Source organism: Cydia strobilella, chromosome 9 (genome assembly GCF_947568885.1).
Source record: "Cydia strobilella chromosome 9, ilCydStro3.1, whole genome shotgun sequence".
NCBI classification, from domain to species: domain Eukaryota; kingdom Metazoa; phylum Arthropoda; class Insecta; order Lepidoptera; family Tortricidae; genus Cydia; species Cydia strobilella.
In genome coordinates, this window is record NC_086049.1 from 17,253,603 (window position 1) to 17,275,250 (window position 21,648).

The following is a 21,648-nucleotide window of genomic DNA, read 5'->3' on the forward strand; positions in this document are numbered from 1 at the left end:
GAATCGATGGGAGAATCGATTGCGCTATATTTTAATGGGGGTAATTTTTTATCATTTTTTATTATTACATGCCAAGTCTACAAGTTTGTAATGCGACAATATCAATAACTAGCATTCGACACGTTATTTGTCAATGAGCAACACCCTTAACTGGCCATTGGTAAACCTTATGTCGTTGCAGTAAGGTATGCAAATGGTCAGTTAACAGTGTTTACGATGGTAACTAGCAATTATTTGACGTCACTCAAACGACGAAGTATCTTGTGTAAATTACCAGTCGAATACAATTGTTAAGAAAAGTAAACAACGAATATTTTTTTAAGTATGTATCGGATTAAAGAATAAATATTCAAGATGAGTTCAAAATAAAAAAAATCTGTTGGGGTGTCTCAGGTTTTCAGTGGCTCAAGTAACACCTTGTATATTAGAGTTTTGAATGATTCACGGTTAGTTTCACTAGACTTATATTGACCGGGATATAGACCGTGATTACCTTTTGTATTATTTGTGAGCTCCCGATAATACTGCTGCGTCGAAATATCGGGAGCTCACAAATAATACAAAAGGTAATCACGGTCTATATCCCGGTCAATATAAGACCGTGTATATTATTGTATTTACTGCAAACCGTATTATTTCTCCCACAGGACAGGCTATGCCTAGTGTGGGAGTCAGCATAAAATGTAATATTGTTATTTTTCTATTTCAGAAATAAACAATTCCTATTAATATAATGATATTAAAAAAAAAAAAAAAAAAAAAAAAAAAAAAAAAAAAAAAAAAAAAAAAAAAAAAAAAAAAAACAAATCAAAATATTTAATAAAATAATTTGATTTGTTCCCAAACTTGTTCATAATGATATTGATTAAGTCGCTATTATTATAAAAAGAAAAACCACAAAAGATAGACCTATTTCGTGTAAGGTCTCCGATATTTTAGTGATTTTCAAGTAGGTACCTATTCATTTTGGATGACTTTTAATGGACGAAAGAATCACATAATCTCAATGTTTATTATTCAAATTTGTTGGACATTAAAAAAAATTACCAATAACATTTTGTCAACCAGTATCTTTATGCCTAAGTATAAATAATTTTATATTAAAACTATGAATTGTATTTCGTGTACCTATACCGGTGGTAAAAATATTAATAATTTAAAATAATGAAATAATGTAATGTAAATGATTAAGCGGCAAAAATATTTAGTGAAGCGATATATACTTATGTGTATTGGCACATTATATGTATTTATAACAATATTTTATGGAACTTTTACCTTATTTTATTACTTACAGTCATGGGGAAAAATATGTGGCATATAATTAAAAAATAAACTATGTAATGTTATGAAAAGTTATGGAATAATAATAACCAGCTATAAAAAGTTTTAGTAATCGTTAAAAATATTCGTGTGTATTGTGTAGCTACGCAATAATGCCGCGAATGCAGGAGGCCCACGTTCGATCCCAGCCCTGGTCACTTTTTCTTTCACATGTGACATCTATAATCGCAACAATATCATTAGAATTGAACCATATAATCACTATATAACATTTTTTCTTAGTCTACCATTTAAATGCATCCAAAATGAATATAAAATTAAAATAAGTACACATATTGTAATGAAAACTAGAAAGTGACTAACTCTGATTCTTATAATTCAAATATTACGTATTTTATTAGTAATGGTTTACACCGATACACCGATTGACGTTTAACTTGAGCAATAACTGGTAACTGACGTCAATCGGTATTCAACAATTTAATTTGACATTTAATTGAAAAAATCTAAGTATATATATTAAAATATTTTACAGTACCCTTCTTTTAAAAGAAAATATTTCATTTCTTTTTTTAATCATGTTATCTAATTGGCTTTAATCGTTGTATAATTAATTTAAAAACTTCTATAGAAACTGCAGTCGTTCAAGAAAAATTAGGAATTATCTAGTTTCTCAAATATGAGTAAATCAATATACATAATATATAATTTCAATTACAACTATACATTTTCATCAACGTTAGACAACTAAAACGGAACACTATTCATTTGTTTTCGACACTTGATTTATTAAACTAGGTTTTTTATTCGTAGGTTTGTGACATCTCACGATAAGTATACATACATACAACTTTTTGAAAAGACACAGTTTTGTACTGTCAGTTGTCATTTCACAGTCATTTCATCAATAAATTCAAGAAAGACTTAACTCTAATGAAATAATTTAATTTGTTAGATAAATGAAAATCTGAAGGAGTTAATAAACAAGAATGATGGTGTCAAGAGACATTAAATGAAAAGAGACTATTTACAAAGAAATTATTCAGTTTTATCTTACATCACAGCAATCGCCTGAGAGTCGAAAAACTAACTCTAAAAAATGTTAAAAATTGTCAAAAAAATATACTTTATTGTTAATCTTAAACACATTAAGTAATTTGTCAAAACTAATCTTTGGCTAGCAGATCTTTTATACTTGTCATAATTTCCTTATTGCACAACGGCGATTTTCAATTACAAATAATTTCAATATCTTATCTAACACTGAGAAGAAGCTTAACAACGACTGAAATAAACATGTAACTTTTAATGAGGGCTATTATTTTTTTGCTCACCAGTTGGCGCCTCTGTTGATGGTGGTCCAAAAGACTAAAGAACAGCTGTCAGTCATTGAAGTGACAAGTGACATTTGACATTTCGAACTTTGCGAAAACCACCATCCACACTAGCGCCCCTAGCGGCGAATTCATACGCGTTAGCCCTCATTATAGTCTAATCGACCATGCAAAACAACTATGTAATAGATGAAACATAAAATTAAGTACAACTTTTTTCTTAACAACTAATTATGGCAACTTGAACTGAAATTGGAAACGGACTTACATAGTAACTTATTCTTACAAGTATAAATAATATTGGAATGCTCCTTGTTCAACTGCGCTTAACTCTATCATAAAATGCTAACAACAATCAAAACATCAAAAATACTTTATCAAAAATTCGTTCTGAACAACCTTCGAGTACGAAGCTCAATAAAAATTGTTCGTAAAAATACTTAATTACGATTAAAAATTAATTATGGACATTTAACAAGTCGGGCGTTCTATTAATTGACGGGTCAAACCACACTCCAGGGGTGTCCACAACCGGGCCTGCCCATAACTGGCCTCACGAATCTCGATGTAATATTGGGACGAGTTATTGACAGGTTGTGTCGCATACTGGCCTGAAACCGAAACCGGAAACTGTCCCTAACACACCCTAACATGCTGAAACACCTATCTAACGGGCTTCCACTCCTCAACACCTAACACGATAGAAGACTCCAATGGGTAACACAAGTGTTATTAAAATACGTCTTAATAAATTCGAAGTCATTTTGATAGGAGATTGTGTCATGCGGACGGATGACTGGTCACAGTCGCTACGTTCGATAGCATACGATAGGAATTTAATTTGTAAAGCACCTAATTTTATACTCAACAATAATGAAACGTGTACTTGTACTTCTACCACCATACTCGTAAGGTAGATTAAATTAGAGTTAAAGCAAACGTCCTAGAGTTTGATCTTAAAAGGACACTTAGTTGTTACTTCTATTGCTAAAAATTAAGAGCAATTGTGACAACTATGTGGCAACTATAATGGGCTGTGTCAAGCACTAAGTCAATTGTTTAGTGTCGTTTGGCACATTGAAATGTTGGCGATTTAAAATATCGCGTATTCAAATCGATTTATTTAATCTTTCATCGGATTATATATAGGATATTGTAAAAAAATCTAGCACTTGCTTTTTACATTTATTTTAAGATTTTTTTTATTCTATATAGCCAGACCGAAGTTTGAACCCACGCACAAAGTTGTAACACATACAAACGAAAGGTCAATATTTTTTTATTAATTTCTCTAAATCGGAGTCAACTATCGTGAAAAGTTTAATGTTCGAGCCTCATAACCTATCACTAAACTAGCGTTACTACACCCTAACTACTTAAACTAGGAGTACATCTCGTAACTGTCCAGTTCGGACTTCACTTTGATAAAATTTGGGTTGTCCGTCTTGAAGTCCGGGCCTTTAGGACCGAACTGGTACACCAGGCGGGCGGTCGGTACCGATACTAGGACCGATTGCCGGTAATGGTACCGCATGGCTCGGCTGAACTTCTCGAAGGTCATGCCGTCGTTCTGTTTCATCTTGCCCCACAGTTTTGCTACTTCGTCGGGCTTGACGAACCTGGAAAGACAGAAAGAAAAGGTTAGGTTAAACCCTTTAACGGACAAAATAAAAAACAATTTATTCATTCATTCATTTATTCATTCATTCATTCATTCAATAAGCCGAAGCCGAAACGATTCAAGCCTTACGGCCTCTTTCTTAAAAATCCTGCATAAGAAAAAAATACAAAATGATGTTATTGGGAGACAATATTGTGCGAAACTCTGCATAGGGGGCGCCAGGGCCACTACCACAATCTGAGGGTCTATCGCGAAACAAGAAAATGAAAATTTTGTTATTTCTGTCACTTGCATATTCGAGCGATAAAGAGGCAGATAGCGAAATTTCGGATTCGCGTTTCCCGGTAGGTCCTCTGTAAACCGCCTTGATGCATCAATGTCATATTTTATTATCTTTGAAAACTTGTCAAAAACCTGTTAAAGGTACAGCATGTATAAGTTACTCTATGGTTTTCTAAAAAGGCTAGTCCTGCACTCTGGTGGCAGAACATTGCAGTAATATTCCCTATTTTTGCCGTATAATGTCTAAGTGTGCCCTATAATAAGATTTCCATATTAAAAATGGCGGCCGCCGCATGCGCGGTTGTCAGACAGCGTCCCATTCGAGGTAGCTTGCCGTCTGAGGGGATATCACAGAATAAAGGGGCCCACTGACTATCAGTCCGCCGGACGATATCGGCCTGTCAGTTGTTCGGAACTGTCAAATTTTTGTTCTAACTGACAGGCCGATATCGTCCGGCGGACTGATAGTCAGTGGGCCCCTTTAGGTAGATAAATAATAGTTCTACGTACAAAATTCCCTCTGTCTAATGAAACCGAAGTTGTCCCTGTCTAATGATTAGTCCCTGTCATTGGCGTATCTTTCTTCTTTCTTGTTCATTAGACTGCGCCTTAATGACGACTCCGAACAGTCGGTGATTGAGTGAAATACCAATTTAATGGGGGTTGTATTACCACAATAGTTAGTATGTTATATCCAAAAGAATAAATAACTAGAAATCGTTCTTCAAATTACCAAAAGATTCCTACTAATTTGAAGAGAAATTATTATTAAACTGATTTAAGTTAAAATTAAAGCTGGCATTGTCGAGACAGAAGAAAAGTCAATTTTTTATGATTTATGTAAACAATAATAAGGAAAAGATAAGTTGAGTTTCGCTTAAAAATACCTATTTTTAGTGTATTTTGATGTTAAAATACTGATATTGGAAGTAATTAGAACGCGATAACGAAACCATACGAACAATAAAAGAGAAAAAAGTGTTATCGAAGGAAATCCGACTGTATAGCTTCCTTTAAGTACGATAAAAAATAATGAGCTTAACGAGCAATTATGAAAAAACCGGCCAAGTGCGAGTCGGGCTCGCGCACGAAGTTCCGTACCATTACGCAAAAAAACGGCAAAAAAATCACGTTTGTTGTATGGGAACCCCACTTAAATATTTATTTTATTCTGTTTTTCTATTTGTTGTTATAGCGGCAACAGAAATGCATCATCTGTGAAAATTTCAACTGTCTAGCTATCACGGTTCGTGAGATACAGCATGGTGACAGACGGACAGACAGACAGACAGCGGAGTCTTAGTAATAGGGTCCCGTTTTAACCCTTTGGGTACGGAACCCTAAAAATTGTTAAAACTTATTAAATCACATTTAGAAACGGGTCTATCGCGAATTTTTTTTTTAAGCCGTTATTCAAAGTAGCAGATCTTTTACGCAGTCCAAAATATGTCATTCCGTACCAAAATCCGGGCGTTTACAAAATAGAATGTAGTTGCGAAAGTGTGTACATTGGTCAAACCAAACGAAGTGTGCAAGAGAGAGTGAAAGAACACATAGCGGCAGTAAAAAATCGCCAACATCTACTTACATGCGGCGCAAATCACTGGATTGAGCTTCATAAACCAAAAGTTGTCTCCACTGAACGCCATTATTATCCTCGAGTTGTGCGAGAAGCGATTGAAATCAAGAAGCACCCCAGAAATTTTAATAGGGAAGATGGTTTTAACTTATCGGCAACTTGGGGACCAGTGATCCAGAAGTTAAAGCCGAGGGATCTATCTTCGGATGTGTGCGCGGATGTTGTGAGTGTTGTGTGTCGGACTATTGACAATAATTAACTTTTATGTGTAGTGGGTGGTTTGAAAATGTGATGTCTACCTCGAACTTTAAATGCACTTGTCGTGGGGTAGCCACACAAATCTCTGTTTTGACATTTTGCTGGGACGTCAGTTAGCCGCGACCACGACCAGTGAAACCTGTGTCGAAACGTCGGTAAATAAAGGTAAAAAAAAAAAATTCGCGATAGACCCGTTTCTAAATGTGATTTAATATGTGTTTAACACGCGAAAGTTTTAAATGTTATATTGTTAAAACTTGTTTTATTTAGCGGTTTTCTTTTAAGGTCAGAAAGGGTACACCGCGTTGTGTATTTCTTGACTGCTTTTGTTTAACTTGATTTTGATATTTTCTAAAAAAAGAGAGAAAGAAAGAAAGAAAATACATTTATTTAACGCCACAACATAGTACATAAAAAAGAAAGGCATGCAGACAAAAAAAAAAACATTTTATAGCTGGTCAAGCAAATCTTGTCAGTAGAAAAAGGCGGCAAATTTAAAAAATGTAGGCGCGTAGGGATATCGTCCCATAGAAAATTTGAATTTCGCGCGTTTTTCTACTGACAAGATTTGCTTGACCAACTATATATCCGTCTTTGATGAGTAAAATGTTATTAAACGTACTATGTATGACGTGACACAGTTTTGGATATTATGTCACAATTTTTTGATAATTTTCTGTAGCAGAGTGTAAATTATCCTATATAGTTAAATGCGGATATGACAGCACATTTTTAACTTAAAATTAAAATACAAGCGCGCACTGCTTGCCCTTAAAGCTGGTCAAAGACACCTAGTCTTACTAAGATGGCATATAGTCGAGAAATTCGGACGGGCACCGCCGTGGCGGGGTGGCCTAGGGGTTCATGGCGTTAGCCGCGATAGCTAAAGACGCCGGTTCGAATCCGGCCTTCACCGCTGGAGGGCTTCGTCACTTTTTCTTTAATAAATGACATCTATTACAGTTTTTGAAATACAATTTAAAATTAAATAAATAACTACCTACTCTATATAGAGTATAAAACCGTTTAGTGTCAATTATAGCATATTTTTTGTTATTTTATTTTAGAAATAATTAAAAAATGATTTTGCTCACAAATGAAAATGGCATGGCTGACGATACACTAAACTGTCGCCTTTTGAACACATATTTTATTACACAACGTCAGGTCACGTCGACGTCAGTCTTTCCGTGATCACAGCTGGTACAACTCAGCTGAAACGTCGGAATTTAAGATAAAACTAAAAACAATGAAATAAAATCGCGGTAAACCCGTACGTATAATTAAATATGTGACGATAATACGGTTCTTGGTCGTCAGACACCAGACAACTAGTAATCGTGTGCAACAAGAGAGGAACGTTGGTTTTTCTTGCGAGTGTTTATTTAGAGTCTCGAGAAAGCGAAAGATTCAATAATTGAATCCTTCGCTTTCTAACCTTAAGCTATGATTTTTTGCTAAGTTAGAACCTTAAGCGTAGCGAGGGACTCAAAAACACGAGATGTAAAATAACTTCGCTCTCGTGTTGCACACATAATTTTTCACCTCAGTAGTAAGAACTTATTAAAGGTTTAATGTATTTCGAATTACACAGAATAATACCACATAATACAGAGAAACAAAAAATTCAATAAAAATTGTATAATAGAATTATGAAGTGGCAGTTCATGGCCTTCACTAAATTAAAAAACTACTTTGTTTCACTCCCTGGAGTGACGAAAGTAGGCATGTTCGAGCTGCTGAGGTGAAAAATAAATTTCTACCAAACTAATCTGCGACCTACGAGCTGGCGCATTTTTTGCGCAGAAACTCAGCCTCACTGTGCAGAGGGGGAACGCGGCCAGTGTCCTGGGAACAATGCCTCAGGCTAATTTAGGTTAAGATTTTGTTTAATGTTTTGTGATAATAGATACTAAAATTACAGAGTAATAAACGAGTATACTGTGACGATATGTAGTAAGAAAACGAATAAGACAAGTATGTGCCTTTGCAATACAGCAAAGTTGCATTATGTCATCAGCGACATCAACAGTAAGCGTCGGCCTCGACCGATAGATAATCATAAAACGAATAGGTCCTTGGACGGTGCACAATGTCATAAACGACATCCACAACTACATACGATGGCACGTGACTATTGGACACGCTTCAAGTACCTATCTATGACGCCTTTAAACTAAAGCAAAATAAAAAGACAACTGAGATTTCAGGCGGTTCCCTGAGCCAGAAGGCGAAAAATCTACTTATATGATCCTGTTTTTCTAAGAGGCGTTGATATTCGTAGACGTGGAAAAAATATATGTAGTTCTTGACTATATTATCTTTAATAACATAGCTTCCGATACACGAATTATGACACTTCGCTCGATACAATTAATTCCCAAAGTAACGTCTAACTCGGACTTTTAATCCAAGTTTACTCGGTTATTTATTATGTGATACTATAAATAAAAAAAGAAGAAAAAAACAATCTTAACTTAAATAATAATTTCATAGCTTTCGAGTTTCGATATTGTAGGGTAACGTTTTTAAAATAAATAAAAATCGACAAAATTCGATCATAATTGACACTTGGTGCGCATAATCTTTCCCGTTCTTTCTTGCGAAATGTGACAGAGAGAGCGGCAAACCGACGGAACGGCCTTCAGCCGAAATCCTACACAAGATAGATAAAGGTACAAATGTAGATAATACGGAATGATATTTAAATATTTTAGGTGAATATATCCGTCTCGATAACAGAAGCGGCTCCTAAAACTAGTGCGATAAGGACAACGCCAGGTTAGGCGAGAAATCCTGCGTAGAAATCTCAAAAAACGAGGTTTCGTACTCGACTGTTTCCTCCACCAAAACTTAACCAAATGTAACGAAACTTTGAGATCTAAATGGTAATGAAATTATCTGTGTCGGACTGTTTGGTTTTTTAGTCTAATTGATGTCAGGTTTGAATACCATGCTTCTCTTTGCGGCCTAGTAAATTAGGCCGTTTTTGCGAATATTTGAAGTGCTCTAATAGCGCCTTAAAAACAAAAATATCAAAAAAGCAAAACAGTCCGACACAGATATTAATAATAATAATCTGTGTTGTAAAAATGATTGCTCTAGCTTTAAAAACCGCGGAGGAAACAGTCAAGTACGTTTGTATCGAGAAATGACCACTCCTGTTGCCTCTCAAATACACATCCATAACTCAGGAACATATGTGAACACACAAACAAATTCTTTTACCAGTATGTGAACCCGGGATCTCCTGCTTCCGAAGGCAAGATCATTACAGACAAGGCTAGGGAGTAATAAGAAAATCCAGGGAAGTCACCATTCAGGTCGGCACCGGTATCATGGTCGCGTTTTTGTCACTTGTCATATCATGCGTCACTTTCGCACTTACGTACTTGTTAGAACGTGACAGGTACGGTGACAAATGATAGACAGCCGTCCATCTTAGCCCTGCAGGATTATTTTATAGGTAACTCATATTAGAAATGTTCAGTCGCCATTACATATCTAAACACACCTCCATTGTAAAGGAGACATTAGTGTGTGCTCAGATATTTTTGAGTACCTCGGCCGCTCCGTTATATCTGATTGTGACTGTTCAACTGCATCCACAATAACATAAACCGAGTCAAGTTCAACAAGGCGATAATAACATTAATAACTGGTATCGTCATGTAATTTACGCACGCAGTAGAACCGTGTCAAGTTCCGATGCAACGTGTCCAGATAATGGTCGGGCAAGGATTACTGGTCGCGGAGTTGGTCATTTGTGACGCTATAGTCAGAGTTGGGCGTTATCTACATAATTTCTTATCTAGATAATTATTTCAAATAAAATCATTTTAAATAAATTTATTAGAAGATAAATTCAATCAAATAGTGCGTTGACAACTTTTTATTTAGATAAATTATCTAGATGACGATAACTGGCCTCTTTTGTTATTAAAGTACTTATAATATTAAATTTAAGAATGTCACGTCGGGTCAACCGTTACACTGACACTGTACTACTGACATTCATCTTTTATTTAAAATCCCAACTAATTTATCTAGATAAAAATGAAACAGATCTAGATAAATTCAAAATAACAAAAGACGGATTATTTAGTTATTTCAAATAAAAGATGATTTAATTATCTTCCCGGTTATTCGTAAATAGATAATTTTTGCCCAACTCTGGCTATAGTAAAGTATGATTTAAAGATATTTTAGCTTTGAACAAGTTTTAGAAACAAATAAAATTATTTTATTGAATATTTTCCGTTTGTTTTCGTAATTCCGTAAGGAATTCGTTTAGGAGGTGCAAGCGCGCACTGCTTGCCCTCAGAGCTGGCCAGAGACGCCTAGTCTTACTAAGATGGTCTATAGTCGAGAAATTGGGACGGGCACCGCCGTGGCGAGATGGCCTAGGGTTTCATGGCGTTAGCCGCGATAGCTAAAGACGCCGGTTCGAATCCGGCCTTCACCGCTGGAGGGCTTCGTCACTTTTTCTTTAATATATGACATCTATTACAGTATACTTTAGCTTTCTTTAATGGATAGTAATCCATTTGAGAACCATAATATATTTCCATAATATATTCGATAGCTTTATAAAGTACACTGCCATTCAAATGGAGTGAAATACTCATCAATATGCAGTAGTAAAAATCTTTGTTAGCGTATTTTTGCCCAAACTTGGACCTAAGTAGGCTATGAAGTAACTGTTTTGAATGATTCACGGTTAGCTTCACTAGACTTATATTGACCGGGATATAGACCGTGATTTCCATTTGTATTGTTTTTGAGTTTACCCGTGAACAAGATGCATGTTGCGTCGAAATATCGGGAGCTCAAAAACAAAACAATACAAAAGGTAATCACGGTCTATATTACGGTCAATATAAGTCTAGTGAGACTATGAAGTACTTTTAGTAAAACAATAAAAATCTTATACAAAGAAAATATAATGGTGTACGTGACCTACCACACTATATAAATCCATACATATATTTACAGTCGCCATCAGATATATCTGAGCGGACAACGTGTTCACAATATCTGAACAGGCACTCTAACGCCTTGACAATAGAGGCGTGTTCAGATATTGTGAGCGCTTCGGCTGCTCCGATATATCTGATGGCGACTGTACCATGCTATTCAATCGCTCCATGGAGTTGACGGCTCGCGACAACCGCCTTGAGTCATTTGTACATAAATAATATATGTTAATCACACCCTTTGTTGCGACCTCAATTTACATGCGTAAGGACTATTTTATTGTCTCCATGTCCAATGCTCCATGCTCTTAAATTATGATGATGATGTCCAATGCTAGGCATAAGGCGCTCTCGTTGTACAAAAGGGTTAGGCTTACTTACGGACATGTAAAACGTTTACCTACTTATATGTATCGTGCCAAGTTGGATTCTCCAATTTTCGGGGAATAGCCATATTCCATGTCGAAAATGAGGAGGTCCCGAAAAATTCGGGACAATCTTGTCACCCTAGTCCGCACATAGTACAATCGCGGATTTCTCGGATCGGAAACATCTTTGAATTTATACTTACGTATACTAATATTCTCTGTCTGTCTGTTACCTGTTTAGGCTTACACCGCTTAATTGAGATGAAATTATGTATGGAAATAATTTGTGGCTCGGGGAAGGACATAGGAATTAGGATAGTTTTTAGCAATCATCATACGTAGTTGCGGGCAAAAATGCAGGTGTCTCCGCGATGTTTTTTCCCAAAACGTAAATTAAGTATATTAGAGTCAGACCAAGATAAGTCTGCAACGATTTTATATAGCACACGCAGAGTAAGTGTCGGCTTCCTTGGAACTCCAACTACTTCGCGAGCAAATAACTTATTTGACTGAGCAACTCGCTGACGCTGTGACCACCATAGGCCGTTATCACTCCGCTCTTACCTTATCTACAAATAAGATTGAGGCCGTTAGTCAAAGACTTACTGAACTGGAGCAAGCCGTCATGTCGCGGAATCCGCCTGTTACAACCCCAACGACAATACTTTATAATGAGGCTGTGAAGACGGGCAGGGCGTCAAGTGCTCGCAGACCTACAGGTGGCCACTCTGCTGGTGGCAGCCAGGAGCGGACTAGTAATGGTTATGACGGCGTGGCATCCGAGCCGGCTATTGGGGATCTGCCTTCGGTAACGTCTCCTGTACGCGCCGACGTGGATAATGTAGTAATGAGCACGCCGATAGCAGAGGATCGTGGTTCCCAGGAGGGACACTTTCAAGTTGTGCAATCAAGGAAACAAAAACGTCATTCCTCCACACGTTGCACTGCAGGCCCCGATATCACCTCCCTAAAAGCTGTTGAGCTCCGCAAGCATATTCACCTGTGGAACATGGTGTCTAGTGCCGATGACGTAAAGGAATACCTACAGAATCTGTGTCCCGATGGAAAGTGTACTGTAGAGGAGCTAAAATCTAGAGGAGAGTACAAATCTTATAAACTAGGTGTTCCTGCAATATTTTATGAGAAATGCCTGTCAGCCGATGTCTGGCCTGAAAATGCCATGGTAAAGAAATGGTTATTTCGAGGACAAGGTGTCAAACAGCAATAGCATCACTATAAAACCGCGCGATGACTCCACTGACTCGTCCCTTTTCATAACATATCAGAATGTTAGAGGCCTGAATACCAAATTGAAACATTTCAGGCAGACGGTTCTCGCTCTTGAGAGTGACCTTGTTAGTGCTACTGAGACCTGGCTTTCCGAATCGGTGGAAGATTCAGAACTTGTTGGGAAAGAGTGGAGTGTGCTACGCCGAGACCGCGCTACTGGGCGCCATGGAGGTGGAGTGCTCTTGGCCGCGCGACCGGGTATCCCTTTACGCCGCAGGCTTGAGTTTGAGACCACCGATGGTGAAGATCTTTGGGTATCCCTTGTGGTGCAGGGAGTAGTATATCATGTGTGCGTTGTATACATCCCACCTAGTGCTGCAGACGATGTTTATATGCGTTTCTTCCAAAAGGTTGAATCCTTTATTGATACTCTTAACGGTGTAGTGATAATTGTTGGTGATTTAAATATGAACCCTAAGTACACCTCAACTAATATTTTAAGTTACTTCTGTTATTTTACCACGGTTTGTGATATGGTAGAGAAGAATGAAGTGTTAAATGAGTTCGGAGGAGTGTTAGATGTGGTGTTGGTACGGGAGCGAGCCTGTGGTACAAAGGTAAGTGATACGGGGGACGATGGCTTAGTACCACATCGGGATCCTTATCATCCTCCACTTGATATTGCTATTCCACTGAGGGACACTAACCACTATCCTGCTTTTCTCGAGCCTAGTAATGTTGACCGCAAATATGACTGGAACTTTAGTAAAGGAAACTATGAACTTTTGTACCACTTATTCTCCGAAGCATCATGGAAGGCGGTCCTTGCGTCACGGGATATCAACTCTGCTGTTGAGATGTTTTACCAGGTAATCTATAGTATCTTCGACGAATGTGTACCTAGAAAAACGAGGACTAGTTCTCCAAGCAGGCGTTACCCAGTCTGGTTCACAGCTGATATAATTAAAGATATTTCGCGGAAAGCTAAAGCCCATCGTGATTGGAAACGGTCCGGAGATAAAGCGATGTACACCATCTTTGCCAGGTTCAGGACCGACCTTAAAGCGCGAATGTCGCTTGCATATGATCACTATATCAGCAATCTTCAAAATAATCTTACGCGCAATCCTCGTGCCTTCTGGCAATACGTGGACTGCCTAAAATCTAAAGGTGGGTTCGAGTCCCGTGTCACCTACGATGAGAAGGAGTACGAGGGTAGGGAGATGGCTCAGGCATTCGCAGATTTCTTTTCTTCAGTATTTTTGCCAGATAACCCTCTCCTAGACGTTAAAAAGACCATTTCCGAAGACCTCAGTAGTAATGCTAACTATATTCATATCAGTCATATAACATCGCTCGACGTAAAGACTGGTATAGATCGACTAAAACCTCGTAGCTCCCCGGGTCCTGACAATATTCCGGTATTCATTTTGAAAGGTTGCAAAGAGTGGCTCATGGCCCCCCTTCTTCATATATTCAACCTAGCCCTGGATACTGGCGTGTACCCTTACCAATGGAAGGTTACCCGAGTGAGACCTATTCCTAAATGTACTAGCACGGGTAAAGTTGAAGATTATCGGCCGATAGCCATACTTTCCTCGGTAGCTAAACTATTTGAGTCAATTGTAGATAGAATGGTAGCACCACAATTAAAGCCGTTACTCTGCGATGCGCAGCATGGCTTTAGGTCCCGTCGTTCAGTGGAGACAAACCTTTTAGCCCTGGTTGACTCTATTTCTGATCATTTGGATAACGGTATACAGGTTGACGTGCTGTACTTCGACTTCAAAAAAGCGTTTGATCGCGTAGATAACGATGTACTTTTGAGTAAGCTGTGCAGCATAGGTTTTTCGCCAAAACTGCTCAAGTTCTTTGCCAGTTATCTACGCGACAGGCAGCAATATGTGCAGCATGGATGCTTTGTTTCAAAACCTTACCATACTCGCTCTGGAGTCAGCCAGGGCTCGATTCTCGGCCCGTTGCTCTTTGGAGTTATGGTGAACGACCTGGCTTCGGTTCCTAAGTACGCCAGATGCTTACTTTATGCCGATGATCTGAAACTGATTTATGGCATACAGGATATATCGGATTGTATGTCACTGCAAGATGATATTGACCGAGTATATCAGTGGAGTCTCGATAACGGACTTCTATTTAATGCTGCAAAATGTGCACTTATGACATTTAGTAGGGCCCGCAATCCGCTATATAATAAATATCTTCTAGATTCCGAATCAATAGCTAGAGTCAATACTATTCGGGATTTAGGAGTTATTCTGGATGCGAACCTTAACTTCCATGAGCATATGTATACGCTGGCTCGTACCTGTTACAAGAGACTAGGGTTCGTTACTCGGATGACTAGGGATTTCATAGACGCCAGGTCAATAAAACTCCTTTACACCGCTCTTGTCAGAAGCAAGCTTGAAGCGGCTTGTGTTGTTTGGAACCCCTATGAAACAACCTATATCCTGCTGCTAGAGCGAGTGCAAAAGGCGTTTCTACGCTCCCTCTACAAAAAAATGTACGGATATTACCCATTTTTATACCCTACAAATTTTTTGCAGGGTACATTAGGTTTTAACTCACTTGAGGTGAGGCGAAATTACAGACTATGTACTTTAGCCAGTAGAATTTTACGTGGGGATTCTGACTGCCCCGAACTAGTAGCTCAGTTGCTGCGTCTATATGTTCCCTCACCGACTAGAGTTCTGTTTCGACCGCGTTGTCGCCATTTGTTAGCGCTGCCACCAGTACGAACTGTGTCCCGCCGTAAATCACCGCTTGTTCAAGCCTTGCACCTGCTAAACTCACTCCTCGAATCAGCACCAAACTGTGATGTGTTTGCGAGTGGATGGTTGGACGTGTGTTATGAATGCTTGAGGTTCTGCGAGACGAGGAATGAACGGCCTTCTTCTGTTATATGTTAGTTTAGATTTGTGTACTATGTGTATGAAATGTCTATTGGTTTCACAGTGCTTTGGATCACTGTTATGCTGTGAAATGTAATGAATAAAAAATAAAAAAAAATAAAATTTATTAGGTACCTCATAATTTCAATTCAATTCAATTATTTATTTCAAATCATTCGATCCGTATAGTGTTAGTAAGTACAACAAATTTTAAAATGAATTAAGGTACAGGTACATAGAATTACAATTTACAAATATTGTCTTCGGTTACCGCGATAGTTACTCATGAAATAAAACTATGAAAACGGATTATATCGCGTATATTGAATTTATAATACATCCCGACGTTTCGAACTCTTTACAGCGTTCGTGGTCAACGGGTGACACCCGGGTGAGTTCGAAACGTCGGGATGTATTATAAATTCAATATACGCGATATAATCCGTTTTCATAGTTTTATTTTACAATTTACAAAATAAAATAATAATTTAATAGAAGTTTGACGTGTAAAATAAAATTATTTTGGTAACTAATCTAACTAAATATCTGGTACCTATTTCGTACACTGGAAACAGTCGAACCGTTTTCAAGCACTTTTCAAGTTATTGATAATGTATAAGTAAGGGTTTTGCATTATGATATTTTTGCGTGATTTCGTAGAATCTTTTAGAGTTTTGAATGATTCACGGTTAGTTTCACTTGACTTATATTGACCGGGATATATAATAGACCGTGATTACCTTTTGTATTATAACTGCGTCGAAATATCGGGAGCTCATAAATAATACAAAAGGTAATCACGGTCTATATCCCGGTCAATATAAGTCCATTGAATCTTTTATTGATAAAGGGTGCGGTTAATCACGCTTTTTATCAAACGTATTAATATATATGGAAGCATATGAATACGAATTGATAACTTTATCGTATTTGTGTGTATGCAATGTATTAGGTAGCTTGGCTTAAAAATACGTACTAACACACGGCTGCCATTCCACTTAGCCGGAGATGAGAGAAGACATGCGGGAACCATAGACCTAGCATTACATAGACCAGCTATACGCGTGCGCCCGTAAGGGATAGACATAGATGACGTCATAAACGTGGGGATACCATATTGGTAAAAATTACCCCAATATTTGATATCACGTTGGGGCGATTACCCTGGAGGCAAAGTTAGCTTGTTTGACGGTATTAAAAAATTGTTAAATAAAATGTCAATGGGCCGTTCTTTTTAGGCGTATAAACAATGAAATACCTCCTATAATTCGCGCAGGTGGTACAAAACTAAACATGTTTAGTAAATAAAACGTAAAATAAAATGTATTATGGGTTTTAATTTAAAGAAATCACAAATCGCAATCACACCAATTAATGTACACCACATTTAATCTTCACAACATTTGTTTATTTATTTTTTGGAATTAGAAGTACGCAAAAACTTCGAAGTCAAAATTACCCATAAAATTATGATATTTTCATCTGGTATCCCTAACATGATTGTTATGCAGCTAAATTAAGAAGAAGTTTAAAAATGGCTGATCTCAGACTCCTACCTACCTATGTAATTTGGGCGGATAATTTTACAAATAATGTTTTGTTAATTTGCGTAAATAATTGTGATATTTTTATTGAAATCGTTTGATTCTACATTGCTTTGAGTGTAACGTAATTTTACGATGTTATTCTCACATATTGCGTTAAGAGGAAGGTGTAAAATACCGTACTTACGTGTGAAAGATTATGATCTCATATTTTTGCTCAGAGCGGCTATTACAGCCGATTACAGAACAATTCACCAGTATTTTATCAAAGTTCAAGCATTGAAAACGCTAACCATCACTATATTTCATAAGAGAAAGCACAATTTCATACAAAACAACGATAATTAAACAAGCAACGAACAAACATGACATGTCACGTACTTATTTGTTTGCCACAACCTCGGTTGTGGCAGCGGTGGAAAAGTGAAACTATGACAAGGACAAACAATAACAGCGCTTTCTCTGCTACTCCTACTGAAAGATACATAAGACTATCCCGTTCGGTCATTTTCCCCCACTCCTCATGACCGATCCAGTTATACTAGATTCATGGCGGGAACCGATACTATTGTTTATATCCCGCACGTCTCCTTTCATCTCTGCTCATTTTCGCCTCGGTGGAAAGGCAGCCTAAATGGCTTTTAAACAGACTTCTAAAAAGTTGTTTTCCATTAATAATTTGGTAGCGAACAAGGGTGAAAACGGGACCCTATTACTAAGACTCCGCTGTCCGTCCGTCTGTCACCAGGCTGTATCTCTAAACCGTGATAGCTAAACAGTTGAACTTTTCACAGATGATGTATTTCTGTTGCCGCTATAACAACAAATACTAAAAACAAAATAAAAGAAATATTTAAGTGGGGCTCCCATACAACAAACGTGATTTTTTTGCCGTTTCTTGCGTAATGGTACGGAACCCTTTGTGCGAGAGTCAGACTCGCACTTGCCGGTTTTTTTACACATCTCTATTTTGCATTTTCTTCTACTCAAAAGTTATCTAGAAGAGAACGCTCTTCAGCTATAAGATCGCATGTTATTTACCTGTCCTTTTAATCTTTTTTAATATGAATTACATTGTATCGATATAGGTGTATCGAAAGTCGATAAATGAGAAGTCCATAATGACAAATAAAACTGCCACGAGAATTCCGGCCACTGTTGATAGGTGTAAGGCCTGAGTGGACGCTCGAAGGAGCGTTTAGTTCGGCGGGGCGTGCAGCGTGGCGTCGGGCTCACAAGTGATGTGAGCGTGCACTAAGGCCGCTCCTATACGTTTGCATTTGTTTAACATGCACGCCGCACGCCCCGCTTCGCTGCACGCCCAACTCGAGCGTCCACGGTCTTACACTTAGACAGTCGTGGTAAGGCTACTGTTTCCTATGCATTTGCATTCGTTATCACGAGCGTTGCGAAATAATTTATCCTACTGAATCCCTATTGTTTCTAGAGCTATCAACAAATCAGTGCATCCTTATTGCGACGCAGTTGGGTAACTCGATATTGATTACTGATTGTTTTATTGCGGTAATGATCGTGTCTATAAATAGAGTAAGAAAGTAATGAAGGTTATTAAATTAGATTGCATTTTGCACGCGATTTTTGACCCAATAAATTAATAGGTCTTATGAAGAGGCAATATTGAATTTCTAGGTGATTCTTCTCATTTGATGGTCTTATCGGTGGATCGGAGGGCCTACCGCGAAATTTCAACTTTAAATTTTCGCGGTAGGCCCTCCGATCCACCCCACCACCACCCTCAGCGCCGGCAACATGCTCAGATGATGCCATTTTTTCTTGAAAGTTGTTTTGTTTCGTGTTTGAGTTTACGAATAAGAATATTTCTAGTCAAACCAAGAAAAGTCTTAAAGGATACGGTTTTTATGCCTGGTTGGGCAGAATAACGAGTACCTACAGTGAATGGGTGCCACTATACGCAATTTTCATAGGATTTTACCAGTATTTCCACATTCTGTCGCAAGCGACTTGGCAAGCCAAGTCCGCGCATAATTAGCTTGGGAGTCTGGACTCATTCTATTAAACTGACCAATTCGAGTTTGTGTAATTCGATCTGTTTCCGATATGATACTGATCTGTCAAGTGACATTTCTTCAACAACGTCACTTTTGACTGACAGATCAGAATCATATCGGAAAGTCGGAAACAGATCGAATATCTAAAGCTCGAATTGGGCTGATAATCTGAGGGTTTTTAACCCCATTCCAATTCTGAACAATTGCCGCATGAAGCGCCAACATGCCCACACACACAGTCTTTGTACAATGTAAAAAACCGGCCAAGTGCGAGTCGGACTCGCGCACGAAGGGTTCCGTACCATTACGCAAAAAACGGCAAATAATCACGTTTGTTTTATGGGAGCCCCACTTAAAAATATTTATTATATTCTGTTTTTAGTATTTGTTGTTATAGCGGCAACAGAAATACATCATCTGTGAAAATTTCAACTGTCTAGGTATCACGGTTCAAGAGATACAGCCTGGTGACAGACGGACAGACAGACAGCGGAGTCCCGGTTTACCCTTTGGATACGGAACCCTAAAAGTGACAATTTCACGAAGTCGTTAACCTTACTTGCGCACTGATTCACGAATTGGGATGCGCGTTGCGTCCGGGCGAGGCCGCGCGCCGGCCTTGCGCGCGCGGCCAAGGAGCCAACGTGCCGCGCATGGCGCTGCCTGCGGCTGGCTAACTTCGAAATTCAAAATTCAAAAGTCATTCCTGAGTGGCATGTTCAAATTGAACAGTATTTTAAAGCCTTTCTTACACTCGTATTTAAAATTCGAAAGAGAAACGTTGCAGAAATTTGAATAAAACCTCTATAATTGAAACTGTGCTAAAAATCCGTTATTTAAGCTCTTCTTATTACCTCTATTATTAAAACGAGTCTTACTTATTACCTCTGTAATTAAAATAATGTAGCGAGCAGAAATAATATCTTTATAGCAATGATAACTTTATTTTAAAACTGTTCAAATCTTTGAATAATACTAGTATTCATTTTATTTATCTATAGTAAGTGAAATAGTATAGGTTCAATCAAAAACATAGCATGCTTTTTACATCCCAATAAAACTTTCTTCTATAATTCAAGGGGATTTTTTTAATAAAACCCGAACGATTATAAGAAAATAAAGTAGTTATTAATGTAGTGTAAAAGTGCAAGTTACATAATATATAGACCAGAAACCCAGAACGTAAGCTTGTAAATCTACTTTCAATAATTATTTGCAGCATTTTGCACCTTCATAAAAGAAATTTGTCAGAACGCAACCTCTGTTAATGAGAACCTCTATAATTGAAACAACGATTTTTTGAACTTTATTAATTGCCACGACCTGCTTAAATAAAAAACCTGGTTAATTGACACAAAATTGCCGGTCCCTTGAGATTTCAATTATCCAGGTTTCACTGTATTATACTTACTTTATTGGTCATATAGGCCAAGGTACCAACGTGTCGCGCATCATCGATCGGAATTCAAAATTTAAACGCGTGTTCACGGCCATTTCGAAATAGGGAATATTACTGCAATGTTCTGCCACCAGAGTGCAGGACTAGCCTTTTTAGTAAACCATAGAGTAACTTATACAGACGGTACCTTTACCAGGTTTTTGACAAGTTTTCAGTTAATAAAATATGACATTGATGCAAAGGCGATTTGCTTACATCAGGGGACCTACCAGGAAACGCGAATGTGAAAATTCGCTATCTGCCTCTTTATCGCTCTAATACGCAAGAGTGACAGAGATGTTAGATAAAGAAATTTTTCTTGTTTCACGATAGACCAGGTTGTGGTAGTGGCGCCATGGGGCCCCCTACGCAGAGTTTCGCGTAATATTCTCTATTTACGGGAAAAAAATCCTTTAACAAACCCCATGGACAAGGTACAGTTAAAGATTTCTATTTGTATTCTTTTCGTACTTTTCGGAAGGCAACCAATTCAAAATAACTCATTACAATTTGCCGCACGATTATCCTCAAGAGGAAAACATAATAGGTAACAAATAAATAACACATGGTTTTTCCCTCACGGGAAGTGGTCACTGCTCCAATAATTAACCACAAAATGTACTGTTAGTACGTTATCACGTGCACCACCATGGACTATAACAAGCTCAAAATAGCCTAAGTGTATTGTATGTTGAGGGACTTATGACGTTTTTCTGCAACGCCATTGTACAAATTAAAGTATTATAGTGGAGGCAGAAGTCATTATGTATTTTAAGTTAGACGTTTTTCTGT

At 37.8% G+C, this 21,648-nt stretch overlaps 1 protein-coding gene across 1 annotated transcript in view; it reads right to left on the bottom strand.

The window, feature by feature from the left end:
- Window positions 1-844: 844 nt before the first annotated feature.
- LOC134744471 (ETS-related transcription factor Elf-3-like) overlaps window positions 845-21,648 on the bottom strand; it is a 50,442-nt gene continuing 29,638 nt past the window's right edge. The window contains exon 2 of the mRNA XM_063678289.1: window positions 845-4,237. Within this exon, the coding sequence (XP_063534359.1) occupies window positions 4,000-4,237 (238 nt within the window). The 3' untranslated portion in view covers window positions 845-3,999. The remainder of the gene's footprint in view (window positions 4,238-21,648) is intronic.